The sequence below is a fragment of the Anser anser genome (assembly GCF_964211835.1).
Source record: "Anser anser genome assembly, chromosome: 8".
In the NCBI taxonomy this organism is placed as follows: Eukaryota; Metazoa; Chordata; class Aves; order Anseriformes; family Anatidae; genus Anser; species Anser anser.
Window position 1 is genome coordinate 148,377 of NC_139728.1, and position 22,926 is coordinate 171,302.

Genomic DNA, 22,926 nt, shown 5'->3' on the forward strand with positions numbered 1-22,926 from the left:
GGGGGAGCAGCAAAAATATCATAGTCATTTACAGTTACAAGCATCTTCTTTATTTTGAAAATGATGTGCACCTTTTAATAGGAAGTTTCACAGTTATGAAAGAAGCGTTGTTTCATTTATACAAACAAAATACTCTACCAGCCTCCAAAACAAAATGTTTTGCATTTTTCCCTGTGCTCAGCTATCTGAAATAAAAAAAACTGCCATGCAGCATAAACCAAAACAATAGTCTATGTAATCATTATATGCTAGCTCCATGTACTATATGTTTAATATACAAAACAAACAAACGAAAAAAAACTACTTAGCATTTCTAGGCCCTTTAACTGTATTTGAAAGAACATGTATCTGTTTTATACCAAGCATGTCCACCTAGTGTAATGCCAATTTTATCTACTGCATTTCTGCAAAATATGTAACATTTTCACACACCAGTGCCCAGATGGGTCTCCCCAAAAGTGCTGGCACATGGAAACAATCCATTTAAAAGCTGCAGGAAGACAGACTCAGTTACTACCAAAGCACATCCCACAGGACCAGAAAGAAAGTGTAGCTGTAAGTTTGTCAGTTAGCATACTAAAGTGAATTGGGAAGCAGCTCTCCCTAACTGGTATAAACAGCCTGTATCAGGACCTCTCATTAAGAGCACAGCACATGCAGTGCAGGACTGCAGGTTAACAGCAGCACAGCTTTTCCAGCCACTTCACAACCACAGCAAAGCAGAACAGTGAACAGTGATCAAGATCATCTAGAGCAGTGACAAATAGTTCCTGTCCCCAAGGGCCCATATTACTTATACAGCCTAAGTCTCCATCTCGAATACCTACTAAGAGCACATAGAGACCAGGAGTTACATCACTGGCAGACAGGAGATGGCTTAATGCGACACAATTTTCTCTCATATTGGTTTAAAGAACAAAGAATGGCAACATGGTCAAACAGGGGTGGCCCTTATTCTCAGCTGTACAGCAATGGCCAATAAACCCATTGCCCTTTTTCTCACTCTTTCAGCCTGAGTTGAATTTCATCACTACAAACTATCACTAGGTATGTACCTCAATTTATTCTCATGCAAGCCTTCATTGTGTTTTAGTTCTCTACAGGAAGTGAATTTCACTAAGTGAGTACCACCTCCTTTTCTAATTCCTTGTTAAGCAAACGAGCTGGAAAAAAAAGGCACTCATGGATCTCATTTCATGGATACCATTTAAAGATTCTGTCACTAGAATAACTGACATGATACTGCTCTCTTGTTCCTATATATAAAGCAGAAGGGGCGAAGTAAAGAGGTAAAGCATGATACCGTTTCTTTTAGAAAACAGACCACTGATTCTGTCATGATGATGCCCTAGAGCAATCATTTATGCTCTACAAAATGACTGATTTTTAACTATTTTTCAGATGCATATTGGGTCTATACAGCAATTTGTGTTTAAACTTTATTATTGTGTTGACTGCCTTTAAGAGCACCAATTTGGGTAACTCACACAACTGTTCTGTGAAGGTACATCTAAGCAAAAATACATTCCAAACTATCATGATTATCTTAATAATTACTGCAATGTTTAGGCCACTAAAGTGCTCAAATACATGAAGGAAGTCTATGTAACCAAAATGAACATGAGACAAGCTGCATACAATTGTCACTACATATTTACAGTATTCCATATGCTATAAACTTACCTTATACATAAACGTGTCTGGCAACATGTTTAAACTCTATATGTAGTTTTCTTCTAACAATTTTTGATGATCATGGTTTTTGAGTGCATATTGCATTTTCTTCAAGCACAGATACAGCTGACCTTAGTTTATATTTTGAAACCAGTATGTGTGATAGGACAAAGAAGCATATAAGGAAGTTGAAGTTAAAATAAAAGCAGGTATGAGCATGTATTTTATTACAGAGAATCAGACAAGTAAGATGATAAAATCTGACTTCTTGTCACATTGAATTTTCTTTCACTACTCCATTATGGGAAACAGTATTTTTACAAAGTATATTTTATAGAATCATCCCCAGACTACAGTCTGTGACATTCTGAAAGAATTACTTATACAATCCCACTGATTCAAACTCAAGCTGCTTATTTAACGTTGCAACTCTATGCAGAATTAAAAACAAAAAACTAAAACCAACAACCAACAGGATCCCTTCAGACTTTAACAATGTTTTTATGTATTTAAGTCTGTATTTCATCTATTGGTAGTAGCTTAGTGAAACCATGTTATGTTAATCGGTTGAATTTAATTAGTACATTCTATCATCTGGGTAGCACCTGAAAGGAAGTTGAATGCAGCAGCATTAGTGGAATACAGCCGTCTTTTGCTGTACAGAAACAAGGCTATTCAACATAGAAAAGTAGGATCCTTACGTGGGTAAAAGAACCCTGGCATCTCATTTGCACAAGGAAAGCCATATTCAGAGAGCCTGGCTGTGAATTTACAGCACAACAGCTTCTCCACGCTAACTGTATGTGGTCACTTTCATCATAACATAATTTGATGAGTTCCACCAGAAAGCAATTCAGCCCACTTACAATCTGAATCATCTTCTGACAGTGTCTGCCTCTTTCTAGTGACTACACACAGGGAGTCCAAGTAAACTAGGTTTATCTCATAAGATGCTTCTGTTAAATGACTAAAATTAGACAGCTCTTAATAGCTATGTCTATATTTACCTTTTGGGGCATGACTTCAGATTTAGTTCCCCTGGTCATTCATATCAAGCACCCGTGCAGAAACACCGCAGTTCCTGCCTGGGAGCCATGTAATTTCCATTTCTATGGAAATCAGAAATGGTGATTGGCAGGAGGTAAACTCTGCATTCTTAAATGAGACAGAACTCAGATGTGACTAGGAGGTGCATGACTAGGACTGCTGGGCTAAACATAGCAGTAGCATAGTAATTGTAAGTACCTTACCTTGGGAGTTTAATTAAAAACAAACAAACAACAACAAAAACCTAGTACGGTTATCACTTTTGATCTTTAAACTATTATGATTTGGAAAATGGAACAATGAGAAAACAAACATTACCATATGAAAAATACTTCCTTCTCTTGAGATAGAGAACACTTCAGCGTCTTTAAGAACTACTAAATTGGTTTACTGAAAATGATTTAGACTTGAACAAGTCATAGAGCTAATATGAATAACAAAGTAAACCAACATCAAATAAAGCACTTATTTCCAAAAAAATGTTTTTCAACATTACTGTAAAGATACTGCAGTTTTCAAAGATGTATGTTCTGAAAACTGAAATGTTTTCAGGAACAATAGCATGTTTTTACATCCTATATCAGAGTTGGAAAATTACAGGTTTCTTGTGAAAAACAGAGTCGGGAAGTGATCTTATAAACCATCTGCAAAGTACTCCAAATAGTCTTGAAAGTACTGAAATGCGTTTACTATCATGTGTTCTGCCTATGGATGAAAATGGAAATAAAGGCCTTTTAAAATCAACTGAAGGAAAAAACTTGAATACAGCATCAGAAAATTAATCAGCTTCAACCTTCAAGAAATCCAGCAATAACTACTGAATTCTTGCACTGGAAAAGATTTTAACTGGAAGATAAAATATTTGCAAGGATAATTTTCTTTGAAGTAACAATCTAAATATAAACCTATAAACTAAGCTAAAAATAAGTGGATATATTTAGATAATACTAAAAATTGAAGCAAAAGTGGCAAGTTAGTTACATTCTGTCATTACAAAACTTACCTGAATATTTCAGAGAAAAATGGAAATACACCCTCAGTGTAGAAATGAGGCCAAAGACCATCCCCAATCTGAAAAAATACTTTAGTACAGAGAAACAAATACCCTATTCATTTTTACGAAGACATAAGCATGACCACTACAGTCACTGTCTCACAGTTCTGAGCATTTAGAAGGAGCTTCATGCAGACTAGCAGTAAAAAGTGCAGCACCTGCTATCAGAAGCACATTCAGATTGCTGGTGAGATCTGAACAACTGGTATAGAAGCAAGGGTTTGAAAAGTCACAAGTTGTATCACTACAAGATTACACAAATTATATATAATCACAAGATTATCTAAATCATTTCCTTCTCCTGCCCCTCTTATTCTCCATAATTGAAGCTCAGCTTTATATTGCTATGTAAAAGCTCTTATCAAATCTGAAGAAACTGAAGAACAGCCCAATTAGTTGTTGCAAGGTAACACCCACAGAACAGCAGGATACAAGGGCAATTAAAGAATGCTACATAATAGGAACTATAAATTTGTGGGGAAAACAAACCAACCAACCTCATTTCATGCAAGGAGTGTTGGATTCTTAAACACAGGCATGAAGTGCAATTTTAGACACCATAGAGTACCTGGAACATCTTCATGTAGGAGATCTGTGCTCTTCAGATGCAGCTGAAGGAAGATTCTCTAAGGCATCAAAAATGAAACTTGGCACCTGTATCTAGGTAGCCAAACCACTCCTCAGCAGCTTGTCTGTCAAAAGATGCTTGATTTGGAAGATGAGGAACACTACGTCTGCTGTCCTCTGTTTTAGCAGAAAGGGAACTTGCAAAAACAATCAAGGAATAAGAAAGGAAACTCAAAAATGAAAAGTTCCTGTTACTACCTCCCAGTTCTTCAAACCATGAAAGGGACTAATACCAGAATTGACAATGGGAGTGAGCCAGCAATGAGCCTGTTCAGGCAAGAAAATGTCTAACATACTACTAACTTACAGATGCAATGAAATATTTGAGGTACACCAAAGTGAGTTATAAACTTGGGCCTGCTGGAATTTGCATAGTCAAAAAGTTATGGACCAGTTGAGTGAGGCTACTTGTGCTTGACCATTCTTTTATAAGGAAAGAGTTATATCCAAAAGCAAGTCAAAGGTGTAAGAAAACACTGGAGTAAAGTAACGTATTAGCCAAGAAACATACAACCGTGTAGTACAGCAAAACAGTTGTATTTGGTTGCACCTCAAACAATGTTGCAAGAACAAACAGCTAAATTTCCATGTGTGACTTTAACATTTCAGTTCTACACATTTTTAATAATCAACAAGTTAAATTTATTATTCTCTTCTTATGGATTTTAGGTAATATTATATATTTTTCTATCCATTGAATTTGTAAGGTCTACTGTTCAAACACTACAGCTGTAAGAAGATTGCTAAATCCAATACTTGGTTGTCTAAGTTTGTACAGGGATGCATACATGTCCATTTTTTGACCCCAAGTATTAAAGTTAACAGCTAAACACAACTTTAGAATATTGTTTATAGATATTAAACAATTGTTTTATTGAGATCCTGGGAACACATTTGTGTGAAGGAAGTTGCACTTTTTTATTAACCAGTTGACAGCACTGTCAAAAGGAATATAGTCTAGAATAACTGACCATTCTACTAGAACTTATTTGATTTTAAATCTAATTATTTACAGAATCAGTATTATGTAAAATTCAGCATTAGAAAAACTGACAGACAAAACCAAAAAGTTTTAAGAAATTTTTGAGGAAAGAATCTTTCATTCATTTAAACAGTACTTAGAAGTAGGACACGTAATAGACAGCTTACTGTCTCTTATGTGATTTTTACTTTGTCTATAGAAACACCCTCAGCCTGAGAACTCTTTTGACATATTTCTATATTTTTCTTTGCAATCCTGAAAACAACGAGGTCAACAAAGATTTAAGCAATTTCAAAATGAGATAATATACCCAGAATTCCATTAATTATATATATATATATTTTTAAAAACCAACTATCTACTCTATGCAGCAATCCTGCTATTGGTAAATAGTTAACACAACAGAAAATAAATTCTTGTACCAGCATTCAAAGGCTTCATTCTGGAAAAATGACTAACGTTTTTTTCAGCACTTACAATATATTTTATGTTTTACAGTATGTCATCAAATAGTCCAAGTAAAGGCTTGACATCACTGATTTCATCATCCAGAAGATATCTAATGAAGATTAAGCAAGAAACAAATAAATAAATTAGGTACAGTATATCAAAATCTATGAGATCAGGAGCACTATGCAAACTATATCCAAGAGACATCAAGACAAACAAAATAGTTGTTTTTTCCTTCCTAAGAAAAGTTAACTGCTACTACTACTGTGCAAATTCATCTTTTAAAAACACATTTGTAATAAATTAATGAATTGCCATGAAGAACTAAACACCTGAACACGGAGGCAACAGAAAAAACTCACACAGCTTTTCATTACCTGGGCTCTATTTCTTCTTCCTGTTCTTTTATGAAAAAAAAATCTTCTTTCCTAGTGAATTTAAAAGAGTCTGAGATTGTTTTTGAGATTGAAGAACACTGTATATTTTTCAGCTCTTGTGAAGGATTTGAATGCTTTTCTTCTTGACAACTGAACTGCAAGACAAACGTTAAAAAAACGGTTAAAATAACTAACTGAAAGACAAACTGCCACTGTTGTAGTATGTAGTACAGATATTTACATCGGTATTATCATAATTGACAAGGCTTTAAGCACACGATAAATACATGCTTGGATGACTTTGCAGAACTGTGGCTATTGAGTAGATATTTTCAAAAGTCATTCTATATAAAGTGAATTCACAAATGAAAGCTTCTGTAGTCCTAGTGAACTCAAGTCCTAGCTCTTTGTATCATGACCATCACACTGAAGACAGAATGCATGTTTCTTCCACATTTGGACAACTCAGAGAGGTTCAGAAACTCTCTCTGTCTGAAATGATGCATATGTCAGATATGATAAATATATTTACTCATGAAAGACTAATATAATTATAGGTGATCATGTTATAAAAATATTTTTACTCACCATATTTATACATCCACTCTGCACAGGTAATTCCACTTTTGATGAGCTATTAAGCACAGAAAAAAATGGGTTCTGAATACTGGTCTCACCTTGTAATGTGCAAGAACTGAAAATATGAAGTTGAATAATATAAGTATTATTTACAGAAGTGCAAAGTGGTTTACTTTTCAGTTCAGGATTTTCCCTCTACACTTAAATAAGAATAATTTCAAACTTAACAAATTTAACAATTCTATTTTTTTAAAGTTGAAATTTCACTCTATTTTATCAGTGAACAACCTTCTATACATTTAGTTATACATACAAACATATAGATGTGAATGCAAATACATGTAAAATATAGACAATATTTTAAAACAATAAAATTGCAATTAATGATACAATGCTTACACTTTTGAAATGTCACTTGTAGCTTTGCTTGTTGTATACTTGCAAGGTGTTTCATGCTCATCTGGAATGTGAAGGCAGGTATTTCCATGGTCTATGTAAAAATGATTTTTCTTAAAAGCCAGAAACAGCCTAAAAACACTGCAAATATTTTACACAGTATCATCAATAATAGTTTGAAAAGATGATATCCATGCTGCAGCCCATGGAGGAGCCCATGGCACAGGTGGTGGAGGTAGCCTGGAGGAGGCTGCGGCCCATGGAGAGCCCCCACAGGAGCAGGCCCCGGGCTGGAGCTGCAGCCCGTGGAGAGGAGCTCACGCAGGAGCAGGGGGTCTGGGGGGAGCTGCCCCTGTTGACCGGCCCCATGGTATGGATCCATGTTGGAGCAGTTCTTGAAGAGCTGCTGCCTGTGGGAAGCCCAAGCAGGATCAGTTCGGGAAGGATGACATCCCATAGGAGGGACCCCACATGCAGCAGGGGCAGAGAGTGACTGTGATGGAGCAGTGGAGACAAAGCGCTAGGGACTAACCACAGACCCCGTTCCCCCACACTGCTAGCGGGGAGGAGGTAGAATAGGGTAGATGGGACAAAGGTGTTTTTAGTTTGATTTTAGTTCTCACTGCTCTAGTCTGTTATCAATAGGTAAAAAATTATATTATTTGTCCTTATGCTGAGTCTGTTTTGCAAGTGACATAACTGGTGAGTGATCTCCCTTGTTCTTATCCCAACTCATGAGCTTTTTTTTCATCATATTTTCTCCCTCTTTTCTACTGAGGAGCGGGAGTGAGAGAGCAGCGTGGAAGAACTGAGCTACCTGTCAGGGTTAAACCACCACAACCCTGTAAAATAATTTGCATATAGTAGAGAATTTATTTTGTTAAAACAATCTTACCCAATTCTCCACTGGAAAAGTCACTAGCATATACTAATATTTCATCATCAAGATCATTCCAAATATCATCTCTCAGTTCAGAGTTCACATCTGAAGCACCTGAAAACAGCATCTGCTTTTATCTCTATTAGTCAAGTTATGCATTGAAGATTCTTTAAGATATTTTTTGATGCCATTGTCTCTTGGCGTTTCTCACTTACAAATACTGAATGATTCAAAGAGAAAGCTGTAATCCATGGACAAGTACAACAAAAACTTCTCTGTGTTTTAAGACCAGTTATTCAATCTACTGAAAGAAGGATTGTCACATATGCACTTTTTTCTGTGTTATTTTGAGAAAAGTTATCCTCACTGTAGATTCTAGTGAAGAAGCCTTAAAAAAAGAAAACTTTTCAAATACCGCAATTTCATTCTTTCCCTTTGTCAGAAGTATTAGAATCCAGATTTAATACTTTTAATTCGGTCCTTTCTTCCCTTCAGATCTTCAAAAGCCTAACTGCTGTCTTCCTCTCATCCAATCCAATGCCTAAGAACTAGCCATGACAAACACATTTTCAAGCACTATTGTTAAAATTCTTAACTGAAGTGTGATACTTAATGTTTTAAAATACTTTATTTTCTGGTGCAAAGACAATTTTCCTCACTTTCTCTCTCTTTCATTTGTTATGTTCTCTTTCTTCACTACCAATTCAATTCTTTGCTCATTTTTTTCATCTCTCTTCTGCCATACTCCCCCTCCAGCACCAGACAAGTGCTATAGCCCTAATATGTCCGAAGAACCCTGATCTAGATTTCCGTTTCAACAGAGGGAAAGCAGGACAGGCTCGAATCAAAGATCCGCTTCCACAGAGGCTGGAAGAAGCACTTTGAAGGCACTTATATTTTAAATTTGGGTATGTACAGTCAGCATGGTGCATTATTACAGACATGCACACACTTTAAAATACCTGAACCATAGGCTTAGATCACTACATTTCACAGTATATTCTCAACTCCCCGCATTTATAGCATATAGCATGGAAAGACACCATATCACAGATGCAGATAACCCTATATAAATCATAGAATTTGACACCTTATTTCATTAGAACTATTTTGGTTGCATTTTTAAAGTGTAGCTGGCCCAGTCAATATGGCCAAGATTACCTCTTCTGGTACTATCCAATGGTTTTCATCTACTGTTTTTTAGTCAGTAACATCTATCATGTCCCCTTGATGCTGTATGATTTACCTCAAGATGTTCTTCAGCATAGAGTATAGCTATACTGGAATATTCACCTATCTTCCTGTGAATGTATTGTTATACACAATCATATTGTATACTAACTGACTCCCACAGAGCAACTGATAATATGGTTATGCAACAGTCTTCCATCTTAAGACTAGGTAACAAATATAGCAGATAAATGAGTACGGCAGGAAAATCTGAAGTATTAATTGAAAGGAATAGGGTTGCAATCCCATCTTCAGAGTATTAAGTAAAAATGAAATGATGCAGTATAGATGCCACCACTTAAGGAAATACAAGCTAAAAAATATATCAGTTTATCTCAGCAGAGTGTTTCTTATGTGTCTGAGGATGTTCTAAACATTGGTGTTGCTACTTGTTTAACCAAAATCTTGTTTAATCAAAACCTGATTCACATCAATTTACAGTAACCAAATACAACAGCAAAGGGCATGCAGTGAGGAGAACATCATGGTTACATACTGATAATAAAGACTGATCATTTAACCACAAATGTAAAACATTAATGTCATTTCAGTGCAAGAAAAATAGAACAAAGAAATGTTTTTTCAGATAGAGATATTTTCTAGTTATGAACTCAGTTATTGAACGGTCATATTTTGTTAACCATCAAACAAAAAGCTCTTATCTCACTAACTTCTTCCAGTAGTTACGAAGTTAAGAAGAAAAGGTAAATAGGAGGAAAGTTAAGAAAAAAAGCTAAATAGGAGGAAAATTCCTTTTGTATTACAAGTGGCTTCAGTGGAAATACATTAAACGAAGTATTTACAGATTTGTACCCTCATATATTTGAATTTACTCATTATTGGTTTATATAAAAATACAAGTACAGGCTGAGATCTGCATTTGCAATTCTTACTGATACCAGAAAGAAAGCCAACGAAGGCCACTGTATTTTCCTATACATTCAGCATTCTATAATGCTGTATTGTTTACTGTGGTGATTTCAGAAAGTTTGAGTTTATAAGGTACGTACAACTCAAAACAGTGAAAATGATTTCACGTATTAGCAATAACTTACTACTCTTTCCATAATTCCAGGATTGCAGTTGTTTCTGAGATATTCCTAGGCTATTAACATTATCTACGTGGTCCACTGAAGGTGATGGAGACAACTGTTTATTGCCAGACCTATTTAAAAAAATAGTAGCACGTCAGTAATACAGTTGAAGAAAGCTACAACAAAAATAATTTTATTCAGAAAACAGTTGTTAGTTGTGAAAATTTAACATACTACCTAAACGAGACTTTTTTTTTTTTTTTATTCATACCTTGACAATGCTGGCATCAAGGATTTGGGTGCAAAACCAAATTGTTTGAGATCCACATTCTGAGCTTGATTTAACATCTGCATCTAAAGAAAGCAGGTTATTAACCAAAAAGACAAACATTGAAAAGCACTTTTTAAAAATGATCTGAATTACATTATTAATATTGTATCAAGATAGCATATTTAAAAAAATCACACATTAAATCCTTCTGATGTCTAGTTAACTCTTGGGATCCATTAAAAAGATTTGAATTACATGCTTCTACTGTAGTTATCCAAGTAGCCTGGCAAAGTCAGTCTGGGTATCACTGACTCTCTTCGATATTAGCTGTAGGCTATATTATTCTCTATTGCAAAGAAACAAACAAACAAAAAAGCTGTGAATAGGAAATAAAACACTCCAATATCTCAAATATCATTCTCACTGTAGAGAACATCCGTTTGGTATTACATTCAAATACATAAAGTGTAAGTCTTGAAATCTTTCAGAGGTTAAAACCAATGTAGTTTGTTTTCTCATAAACAAGTGGATCTCTGTGTCAATGCAAACAGGTCTCCTAGTAGCATTACTTTGATGTATATCAGTTTTTGTTTTTGTTCAGGTCTTATTTTGCCAAAACCAAGTCACAATACAGTACCTTCCCATGATACCTCTGTCCTTAACCTACTATGATCTATGAAACGCCATAAAAGTAAAAACAAAGAGAAGTGTACCATTGGAAGCATTCCAAACAGCAGTGGGACCTGTCAAAGATTCCTGGACCTTCCTATTTCTTTGCTTTTCACAGTCCATACAGACAAACTTGCATGTATGTATTTACCTATGAATTGCTCTAACAAATACTGCAAACAAATATACACAAATACATAACGAAATAAAATAAATCTATTCAAATGCTGACTGTATTCAAACAAACCTTTAACCGCTTTACTGGGGGTACAGATGAAATCGAGTTCCTGCTCCTTAAATCAGCTAAGTACAAAGTAAACTTAGAACCTCCATTCATCTCAGACTTAGGAGGTACTCCAGTTTTACCTAAGAAAGGGAATTAAAAGAATCTTCAGATTAGTTTAGAAAGGATAAATCCTAATTCTTTCCAAATCAATGGAAACTTTGCCACTAAGTTTAGTATCTTTTATTAAAAGATACCAAAAGATTTAATACACTAGTTCAAAGATTTCACACACTAATATTTATAAAAAAAGTCGTTTGGCATTGCTCTTAAATCATATCCTAGATGATCTGAAAAATATTATTAGTCATTGTAATCCCTACAAAAGTTTTATTAACAAAACATTTTATTAGTATTTTTACGACTGCATCATAGCAAAAACTTAATTCTGACTCTCTTGCCTGCACCACTTCTGTTAATGTAGATATTGGTATAAATGGAACTATCGTAAATTATACTCATCTAAAAGTAAAAGAAATAATAGATTTAATGAAACTCACAGCAGTCATGTCCACATACATCTTTATTTTTACAGCGATGGTTGCACTCTCTGTTCCCGTATTTCTTGTAGGTATGCTCTTCTTTAGATCTGCTTCCTAGACAAATGCAATACAGAAATGCTCATTTTTTATTTTGTATGTATCGTTGAGAGAGTACCTCATGCAGTGTAAGATGGGCTAAAAGTAATCTGGGTCACTGGAATTTTGTTGCCTTCAACAACACTGTGGGATGCCCAAGCAATGTAGTTGGAAAGAAATTAACAAAGACTATGGAAAAACAGACACTACCACCATTCCCAGATTCAGGCTGTAGCATTAGACACCAAACACATGACTTTTCTTAATTTCAAATTCATCAAAGAATTGCACTGTAGTACTTGACAAGCAGAAACGGTAGGACTGTATTCTTGTTATACTTGAGAAAGAAACAGTATGGATGAATACAGATCTAACTCTCCACTAAAAGTAAAATTAATTTTTCTGTTGACTTTGGTATTAGCCAGATGGTGTGATCTCACAATTTACCTGTATCTACTTCTGCTGCTGGCGGACTTTGCGGTGAGCCATAATACATATCAAGTGGAGACTCAGCTTTCAGTTTTTTATTTGTAACAACTTTGCCTCCAACTGTTCTTGGTATTAAGTAAAAGGCTGTAAATGCTTGCTGTATGTCAAGGCCAACTTTGAAAAAAAAAATAAATTAAATTGCTATGAACTGTTTCTGAAACTACTGATTACATACACTTTTCTAAATGGTTTAACTATAAATCTTTATTAAAAGACTATGGGAATCTGTTAGGATAATGTACCATTAAAAGTAAGCTATTATATGAATGGATTCTTAATGACTGAGATTAAAAAAACCCTCAGAAATCAAAGCCATCATCTACTGCTGTAGCTTCAATTTCATGGAAACTGACACTGAGGGAAACAATGTTTAAAACTTCACACCTTAAGAAACAACATTTTCCACTGCAGAAATTTCTTGCTGCTGAGGTGTAGATGGATCTGTATCTAACACTCTTAGACATAAAACGCAAAGAATGCAAAATCTAACCATTTGCAAATAGAGTTCTTCCCAGCATGAGTAATCTATAAAGCTGACAGTTTATGCCTACTAAAAGTTAATTCAACTTGCAGGTGAAGGACAGAAGAGAATCCTAATCTGTACCATCAGAGCAAAATTCTATCTCCTAATAACAGTTTTGATGTTTCCCAGTACATTAATATTCTAGTAAATAAACAGATTTGTAATTAGGACAGTTAGGTAACACTCAACACAGTAAAAAAACAATTCATAGAATTTTGTTTCCATTTAAGTTCATTTTATTATATTTTGGTTTGATATAAAGTGTTTTAATAATTTATTCAAAATTCCTATGCAGTTGCTTTTAATTACAAGTATACCAATTAACTTACCATAATCAGAACTAATTAAATTTATACTAATGTCCTCTGATTTAAGAGCTCTTCTCACTTCAATTTTCTTCATCCAATTTCCAGTTTTTAGCAACACTGAATCCCTGTAATGTGCCAGTAAAGTATTATTAGATATGGTCGATGAAAACAAGACTGTATACTACGGTATCAGTAACCATGTGAGAGTCTTTATTTGGCCTTGGTTCTTGGATTTTGCTTGATAAGTGGCTTAAGAATGATCTTCCAATAATATTTGATCTATAGCCGTAAGAGAGCCATGATCAGTTTCAGTTCTGCCAAAAGTGCAAGACTTTGGCCAGAACTCATGTGAAGATCACATAGTTAGAAAAGACTTTCTCTCCTCCCATTTGCTCCAAGCATAATTTATCCAACCGGAGAATTTAATTTCACCTCTGAGTGAAAAACAATTTTGACAGTGATATAATTAAAGAAATATAGCTAATAATCACAAGTAACAGCTTAAGAATGTATCTTTTTACTAGGTATTCTATGGGTTTTGTATTTATGCGGAAATTAGATTATGACTTCTATAACATGGCATCAGTGTTGTACTCGTACACATACCCGTGTACTGACAAACATACAAGCATGATGGTTTTTTTGTACTAAGTCCTATGCAGAGTTTTAGATGAAAACTGAGTGACTAGAAAATGCTATAGGACAAAGACAAATTTTGTACCATTTGGCATCATTAGAAAGTACTGCAAAAACTGCAAGACAAAGCATTAAATGGCAACACACTTAAAAAGATCTAAGCAAAAAAATCTGATCATACATACATTATTTTCTGAATAAAAATTACTTGATTGTCAGCATCTCCTATGATTAATGTAACATAGTGAAAATCTGGCGCTGTTCTCTTTGTCTGTAGTTGCTCAAAGTTTGTTAATTTGATGGTTACTAAGATTTCAGCCAGTGTATCACTGTATTTTGGAAGCTAGAAACAAATGATATAGAAAAGGACTTAACTGTTAAAATAATGCAAAGTAAAACATGTCCTTCTATAAAGTTTTAAGCATTAACACAAGCAGAAAAGCTCAATTTGAGCAATTTACAGTACGTTTTTTATTTGTTGTGCTTAGATGCTCTTACACAGCACTAATCTTATTCATAGCTGAATATCCTAAATTTGATTAAATATTGAAAAAAAAGAGAGTCTACATCAACCCCCCCTAAATAAACCTCCTCTCTTCTATGCCAAGAGAAGGATACAAGAAGAAAATTGCATATTTTGATACAGTTTTGAGATTAAAGGTTTTGCCATTCCAACATTCCTCTATATTTACCATTGTTAACCCTTTCTTCTGCAAACAACTTTAGAGACACTCATCGGATATTAAGTCAAATGAAAAACTAAAGTAGAACTGATAATTATAAAAATAGTGTTTCATACATGTATAAAGTTTTTAACTTCAAAGGTGTCTTCATTTGTACCAAATTCACAAGACACTTTAAAGCTATTTTTCAAATTTCTCATTTCAGAAAACTGAAGCAAAGTGACTATGTGACTTGCTCAAAGACACAGACAGAATGCATATCAGAACCTCAAAGCACACAGGATTAGAATGTTAGGTTACATCCTGCCATTGAAATGGCACCAGCTAGGTTAATGCAATCACTTTTTCTCTATATATATTCCTCAGTGTGACACAGAAAACAAACATGAGTTAATGTGTGTTCTGTAAGTTTTATACAGTTGTTTTTCATGTCTCTAGGGTTTTGTTTTTATTTTTATTTTTCAAACATTTAAAATAGAACTCTCAGATTCACATACTAAGCTAGAACGTCAACATACTGGTTTGCAACTCTAACATTAATTGTTATTAAGAGAGGGGTGGGGAGAGAGAGAGAAGCGAGGTGTGATAGAGAATGTTTATTCCAAAGCTGTCCTTCAGAGTTTTCAGTTTTGTTTAAGAGTTTTATTAAACATGCTAAGGTGGAATGAGGCCACAACACCATGTAATCTTCTATCAGTGAAGGCTCAATATTTCCTAATGTTACTATTTGCTTTATTTTAACAATCTTAGCATAAAATCATAAAATAAATAGAAAAGCATTACCTGTTCAATGTCAAGTTCATATTTTGGAAGATGCAAAACAGATTCTTTTATCTGGTTTCCAAAAGGAGGATGTCTGTTTAAAATCTGCAAAGATTTAATTTCATTTCTGATACATTCAGCTGATCAGAGAAGTTGACACAAATGTAAATTCAAGGAATCAAAGTCACCAGAATAATTATGCCACAGACAAAAGCCCTTATCACTACTATTTCTCTACTGTCAGTGATGTCCACAATAACAACATAGCCAAAAGAAATGAAAATTACAATACTTTTTCTGTTGCTATCTCTTCTGTTCAGGTAACAGCCAATGAATTAGCCCATGACCTTAAAAAACTAGTCAGGTTTTATGAGTTGATGCTTCTATGTTGCCCCAGCTTTAGTGAAAACAAAACAAAACAGAAATTACCTGAAAACTGGAAAAGAGGGCAAGAAAAAAAAAAAATCTAACCCCAAACCTGAGTAAGATCAATTTCATTTAGAAACGTATTACATATTCCAAAACACTGAAAAAGCAGATTCCTCAGAAAAGAAGCCAAGAACCAAATCTAACTTGACCACAATAAGGAGTGTTCTATAGATGATTCAAGAAGAATTTTATTCTATGACCATTTTTTAACTAAAACTAGTAATAATGGTAATTCACGATTTTCACCATTAAGATAAATATAGAGCAACAGAAAAAAATATAAAAGGGAATATTTATTTACAAACACTACTAAAAGGGGAATGCACATTGTCTTTTGTTTCAAATCATGTTAATAAATAAATTCTTTGTATTTAAGCAGCTACTTTCCAAATCCAGCCAAATCAGTAAAGTCATCCACTTTAAATTTGCTAAAACAGTATATACATTTTTAAGAAAAAATAAGTAGCCAAACTTTTTAAAATCACCAGTATAAATGAATAAACCACTTAAAACACTCAATTTTGCTGGCACTCATATAGCAGACATATTACTTTCCTCATCATGTTTATCTGCATACAAAATAATAAATTACCAATTCAAGTTCCCTTGCATTTGTCTCTTCTATTTTTTTAAATGATGTCAGCCCAGCATTTACCATAGCATTTGACAATGATACACCTGTGAAAAAATTTAGTTTTATGCTGTTAAGTGACAATTGCTAATCTCTAATTATTCTAAACTGCATTATAGGAAGTAAAAACAAAACAGAAATCATTTTAAAGTATGCTTGCTCCTAGTTTTTTGCCCAGGAAATCATAAAATGTCTTTTCAGTAGATTAAATATTTTAGTAAAAATTTCGTGTATCCATTACTAAAGAGAAGAAGAAAACATTTAACATTATAATACTGACTTTTTAACAAACATTTTCTAGTATAAAACAGATTTTAGATCACTTTCTACAGGAGTCAACAAACAAGTACTCTACGTACATATGATGAAGAAAGAGCATGTCACTCACCTGGATAACAACATTTGAGACAAAGTATCCTATCCAAGGATTATATGTTAAAGTCATAGAATTCCAAAGTTTTTGAGTAAACTAATAATGAAATTCATTCAAGGAAAAAAATATGTATTATAAACTTCTAGGAATTTTTGCGTATTTAGCCAAATATTTTGCCATTTATCTGCCACATGACAAGCAGCTTGGCAGAGAATTCTATATGCAATCTTATTCCTCCTCATGATTGTCAGTTCTGGAAACCTCTTAGGAGACAACTCAAGATTGCCTCTTGGAGGACATGTTAAAGCAATCTTTCAAGAAAGTACTCATTTCAACTCAAGAATTTAACAATTCAGAAAAAAACTTCCTTCTTTTAAGTATATTTGAACACCTTTTGGGTCTGACTTGGGGAAAGCACCTTTTCTCAGCTCTTCTCTTATTTACAGAAGCTCTGTGAGTAGTCTGAAGACTAAAGACTATTACTTATTACTTCTGCAGCTACTTCACTTAGCGCTTGTGCCTTGCTCTTTAAATGAAGCTGAAGACTAGCTCTTTTGTTATAGCTCCTGAAATGGCAGAATGGTTTCCATTAATGAAGAAAATGTAAGATAAAAATGATGTAAAACTTCTCCTCATCTTTATTTCTGATGAATTAAAATCAAACTGAACATGTAGTAGATGCAATAAAATCCTGGATGGCAACTGATCATTATTCTGTTTGTGAAAACAAGCAAACAGAATCCAGGTATCTGAGCCAGAGGTAGCATCATTATTGGACAAGAGTAACAAATAGATATTTGTAGAAATTCAGTAAGAATCACATTCAAGCTCAGTTAAAAAGAACAGTCACTGGTATAAAGGAAGTACTGATTATTAAGCCTTTTTTAAGATTCAAAAAATAACATACTGTGAAAAGAGTTTAAAAATTAGAGATTTCTAAATATGTTATATGATATCAGTAAATTTCTGTGAGCTCAAATATTCCACTTAACTCACAAAGACATAGAATAGATTGCCCTAGCATGACAGAGATCAAGAATGAAACAGAATAATAATAATAATAATACCTGTATCAATTCAATAACTATTTGATTCAGGGAAAAATAGTGAACTGTAAGTAGACTGTTAAAGAAGCCTGTGAGTGGAATAAATGAAAATTTGAAAATTATAAATCCTTTATAACATATGCTGCAAGAGCAATGACAGCACAAGAAAAAATACAAAGAAAAAAAGGGAAATGGGGACAGAGATGTATAAATATATATCGTACTTCTATTATTAAAAAAATAGTACTAAATTCATTCTATTGAATGTAATATACAGGAGAGGATTTCTCAACACCGTAAGTGCCATGTTTATTCCACTCATTCCAACCACTTAGAAATGCTAAACATGAGGCAGACTCCTCAGATGATTCTATGTACATCAGCACAGATCCAGAAATATTGGAAATGGGTTTCCACCACGATGTATTATGCTGTGCAGAAGCTAACAAGCCCTGTCTCCTAGTTTGAATCCACATGAACGAAGCAACACTGCTTCTGTACCCAAGCTGGTTAATCTGTAATGTACTGTACCATATGGATTTCCTGGCTCAGGCGCTCACTAATTTGCAGACCTCTGTACTATACTGTTTCATACAGAGTAGATGTGTCTTTAAAGAACAAATGCGGAGAACTGCAGTGAATTCTGAAAGCATGAAAGTGTAAGATCAGACAATACAGCAAAAAGACATACTCTACCTCAAACAAGAATAACTACATTTTTGTTATACAGATGGGTCCAAAATTTTGAATTCCTTTTCAAGTAATTATGACAGATCTGCACTTCCAGACAGAAGTTCGTCTAGTAACAGGACACACTAATAGGAAGAACACTATTAGAAACTTGTGATCTTCATGTATAAGAATCTCTCTCATGCACAGTAAAATTATTTCCATTTCATGGTTACTATCCACTTCAATGCAAATTAAATGGCTTTCACGCATATGAGTAGCAGGACTTACGGTAACAGCTGCTTGAAAAGGAAGGTAAATTCTAGTCAGAGGTATGCAATCACACAAATGCGGAGTATGTCCAAAATACTGAAATGAGTATTATGAAAAAAAGAACAACTCCATATGAACCACTTTGAAAGCCTGAAGGAAATTAACAAATGGATTACTTTTACTGAAGATCACGTCAGACTTCTAACAACTGTGGCACTCAACCGTGGCAAATGGGTAACTGGGAGACACATTTAATTATGTAAACAGGCACTCCAGAGGCTGATTATGACTTTTGATTACATTTCTGATTACATCTTTATCATTTCTGAATGGTACCTACCAATCTTTTCCAATTGTTTAGACACATGAAGTGAATTTTCCCAAAGTTTACACCTGAAACACTTAGCTAAAATCACGGAGTTTAATAATGCAGAAAAGTTGGTTTTACTTGATGCCAGAAAGTCAGACAACCCTGTAAAAATACGATTGACTTGTATTAATCAGATCAAATATATTTTTTAACACTGTATATACAAAAAAGGATTAAATTTTACCATACATCTAGTAATTCTTATGCCATTTCTAAATATTTTGCCAGTATCTTGTGTCAAAGTAAAGTCTTGAACAGGAATGCATCCTAGCTGAGCCTGAATAAGACTGAAAGAGAAATATTCACGTCTTGTTATATAAGCTGTACTGTAAGCAAAGTATAACAAGTTTCTACTGGAAAACAAAAGAAAAACCTGAACAGAAACAATAACATATATAAAGTGGCACAGATTGTAGCAGAGATTTCAACAGCCACAAAATGACAGTTTTCAATAAAAATTAACAACACAATGTAATGCTTACCAGTTTATTTTCATTTCTCTTGTTTTAATCTTCCCCTCCAATGGAAACCTACACATGAAAATATACTTATTTTCTGCTATTCATTTTATTTGTTACTAAAAATATACTTTCCTTTTTCAACGTATTTAATTTTTCATACCTGATGGTTATTTTGTTCTTGTCTTTATTCAAAGTGTTCAGTATTTTCTTTTCATTTATTCGTAACTTGACATCCAGAAATTCTGCGCAGTTGGAGATCATTGTAACCTGTAACAATTTAACTTTTTCTTAACAGTATTTTTTTCATTCTCTGCCATTTTTTTGTAATACTTCTTTCTTTTTTTAATTAACATCATTTAAAATTTGGTTGTTTCAACACTATGACCATGCAAAGATGGTCAACTAGTTCTTCATAATACTGACCAACTTTCTTTCATCTTCCTGTAAAGGTTATTATACAACAGAAGGGGATGATTTTTTTTTCCAGTTTTTAGATGATTACTCCACTTGAACTTATCCAAAACTAATCACACTGCTAACAACTTATGATATGCAAGGCTAATATTAACAGTTTTTGCTATTTGCTATGTATTTCACATTACTTTTTTCATCCTTCAGTAAGAAAGATAGCTATAAGAGAACAGGCATTCCATTTTCTTCACAGCCAATCTGTTCTACCACACTATCCATTTGAAAACGAAATGTCTTTTGTGATATAACAGTTGCAATAATAAACTGTCATCTGACAAAGAAAAATGACTTAAAATAAAGTCAATAACATTCCTTTAAAAATAAAATCTGTTCCTCAAGCAGCTGTTTTTTTTTTTGAATAAAATATAACTAACTAACAAAATACGGTATTTTATACATAAGCAGAACAGCTTCAGCAACTTTATATATTCCTAAGAAAGTGAGAAGACGAAGAAGTGGAAATCAAAAGATCTCCCCAGTGAAAAGCGTCAAAAATACTCCATATGGAATTGATTAAGATGCATTCTTTAAAACTTTATACTTCATATAAACAAAGCCTGAACTCTTTAACAGAAATAAAGACTTCTGAATCCATTTTTGATTCTGTTTAAAATTAATCGAACGTGTAAAGTTTCTTTGAAATGTTAAATTACCAATTCATTTAAAGTCTCTGTTCCCTTAATTGTGAAAAACTGTTTCACTGTTTCAAATGCAATATAATACCATGCCATTAATCTTCCAGTCTCTGTAAAACAAAAACATACCTTCAAAAATAAATATTCCAAGTATTTTAAGTGTATATATTTAAGTCACAAAACTGAATTAATTTTATTATTACAGGGCTCTATGAGATTTAACACCACTGACTGAATACACTACTGCCCCAGCTATCTGATGGATATTATTGACCCCATCACAGAATGGCAGAAAAATATGCACCAGTTAGTTTTCTCCAATGAAGAATGAATTCACACTAACAAATCAGACTGTGAACTGTGGTTGCTGAGAAGCCAACCACATCTAGCACAGCATTGTACAGAAGAGCTAGTATTGATAAAACCTGTCCTTCATTATCACAGGATAGCAGGATGTGATGCAGTTCAAAGTTCTATAATTTTCTTCTAATCTGCAACAAAATTTCCAGCAACATCAGAAGCAAAGATCTGTTCAAGAATTAAGAGAATCAACTTCCATGATTTGCTAAAGAAACAAATCATATATCCTAGGCATGCAGTCTTTCAGAGTCTACTCTCTGTTACATTTGCGTACTCACATAAATAAGAATAGTTGTGATCCTTTGTAGTTCACTAGTATCTCAAAATCACTTCTGAAAATTGATTTTTAGAGAAGTGTTACCTGTTGGTTTGAAATTATTTTCTTTATCCATCCTGACCAAATTGAAAGAAGACAAATCGTTCAAGTTCTTCAAACACAGTTCTGTACACAATTTGAAAATACATTTTAGTACCTGCAGAAAAAAAACTTACCTATTTACAAGCCAAGAACAACATCTAATTGCAATGAGCATATGTCAAAGTAATTACACTGAGCTCAAGCTAAAGTCCTTCTTAAGTTGATGACAAATTTCTGCCTAGTGCAAGCTCACTCCAAGATGTTTGATACAGGACAACCCAACTCTTTTTCAGTAAAGCGAAAGTAGAAAATTAAGAGACTAGATGCATGTCATGGAGGCTGCCATTTTCAATTCTGAATGACAGGCCTTAGAACTCACAGTATTTATACAAAAGATTTCCTCTAAAGTTTTAATACTTAAATGGTTGAAATTTCAAATATCCAAAGGTATTTATGAATCCTTCATTAGAATTTTTCATACTGTATCAGATAAATTTGTATTTACTTCACTAAACCCATTTAGTTGCTGGTGTTGGATATCTGCTTGAGGATGATCAGTGTTTTATCTGCTATTCTCTCTTTCAAAACTGAGGAAATTAGAAGGCAAAAATAACATTAACACAGTATTCAGAATTTTAAAATAAAGTTGGGAAAGCACTCAAAGTGATAGTTCCCAGAGCAACCAGAAAAGTTTTCATATATTGCATGTGCAAGGTGAAAGATAACTGTATATATCATTACAAAATATTTCATGCGTACAGGGAAAAGAAGCCACAGTCTCTGTAATAGGGAAAGAAAAAGGCTTTTTTGAAAGCATATAAACAGAAAACAAACAAACAAAAAAAAAAGAGATAAATCAAGCAAAGAAAAATTAGGACAAAAGACAAAGTCAAAATTAGAGAGCTCTATGTGTAGTTTTATTTCTGAATACGTATATGGGAAGATGAGGCAGCTAGAGGCATTTAATTTTTCTCCTCTATAAGAGAAATATTTCTCTACCAGTCAAAATATGCTGATAGTGTTCCAAAAGTATAAATAATTAAACAAAATCAATAGTACAACATAGTAAATTACATTTGTTCTGTGACTGAATCTACTGAAATTAATGGAGTTGTATAATATGCATAAACGCGGATGAACCTGGCCTAAAATGTAACATTTTACTGAGGAAGCTTAAAAGCCACTTACCCTGTAATTTTGCTTCAATTCCAGTTTTATCCAATCCAGATGAAAAACCTTCACGAAAAGACAATTAAAAAAAATCTAATATGATTACGTGCTTCCTTCTCAATATTGTAACCAATCAAAACCAATTTCC

General features: G+C 33.7%; 1 protein-coding gene across 1 annotated transcript in view; it reads right to left on the minus strand.

The window, feature by feature from the left end:
• Positions 1-22,926, minus strand: part of HFM1 (helicase for meiosis 1) — a 148,059-nt gene that overhangs the window by 8,646 nt on the left and 116,487 nt on the right. The window contains exons 25-47 of the mRNA XM_083847410.1: positions 22,797-22,844; positions 21,612-21,692; positions 20,909-21,000; positions 19,945-20,051; positions 19,806-19,853; positions 19,513-19,610; positions 19,294-19,425; positions 16,554-16,639; positions 15,554-15,637; positions 14,273-14,430; positions 13,473-13,576; positions 12,579-12,734; positions 12,054-12,149; positions 11,518-11,636; positions 10,602-10,684; positions 10,352-10,461; positions 8,082-8,180; positions 7,190-7,280; positions 6,800-6,845; positions 6,212-6,366; positions 5,862-5,943; positions 3,725-4,539; positions 1,056-3,426 (exon numbers count right to left, since the gene is read on the minus strand). Coding sequence (XP_083703536.1) covers positions 5,877-5,943; positions 6,212-6,366; positions 6,800-6,845; positions 7,190-7,280; positions 8,082-8,180; positions 10,352-10,461; positions 10,602-10,684; positions 11,518-11,636; positions 12,054-12,149; positions 12,579-12,734; positions 13,473-13,576; positions 14,273-14,430; positions 15,554-15,637; positions 16,554-16,639; positions 19,294-19,425; positions 19,513-19,610; positions 19,806-19,853; positions 19,945-20,051; positions 20,909-21,000; positions 21,612-21,692; positions 22,797-22,844 — 2,060 coding nt within the window. The 3' untranslated portion in view covers positions 1,056-3,426; positions 3,725-4,539; positions 5,862-5,876. The remainder of the gene's footprint in view (positions 1-1,055; positions 3,427-3,724; positions 4,540-5,861; positions 5,944-6,211; positions 6,367-6,799; positions 6,846-7,189; positions 7,281-8,081; positions 8,181-10,351; positions 10,462-10,601; positions 10,685-11,517; positions 11,637-12,053; positions 12,150-12,578; positions 12,735-13,472; positions 13,577-14,272; positions 14,431-15,553; positions 15,638-16,553; positions 16,640-19,293; positions 19,426-19,512; positions 19,611-19,805; positions 19,854-19,944; positions 20,052-20,908; positions 21,001-21,611; positions 21,693-22,796; positions 22,845-22,926) is intronic.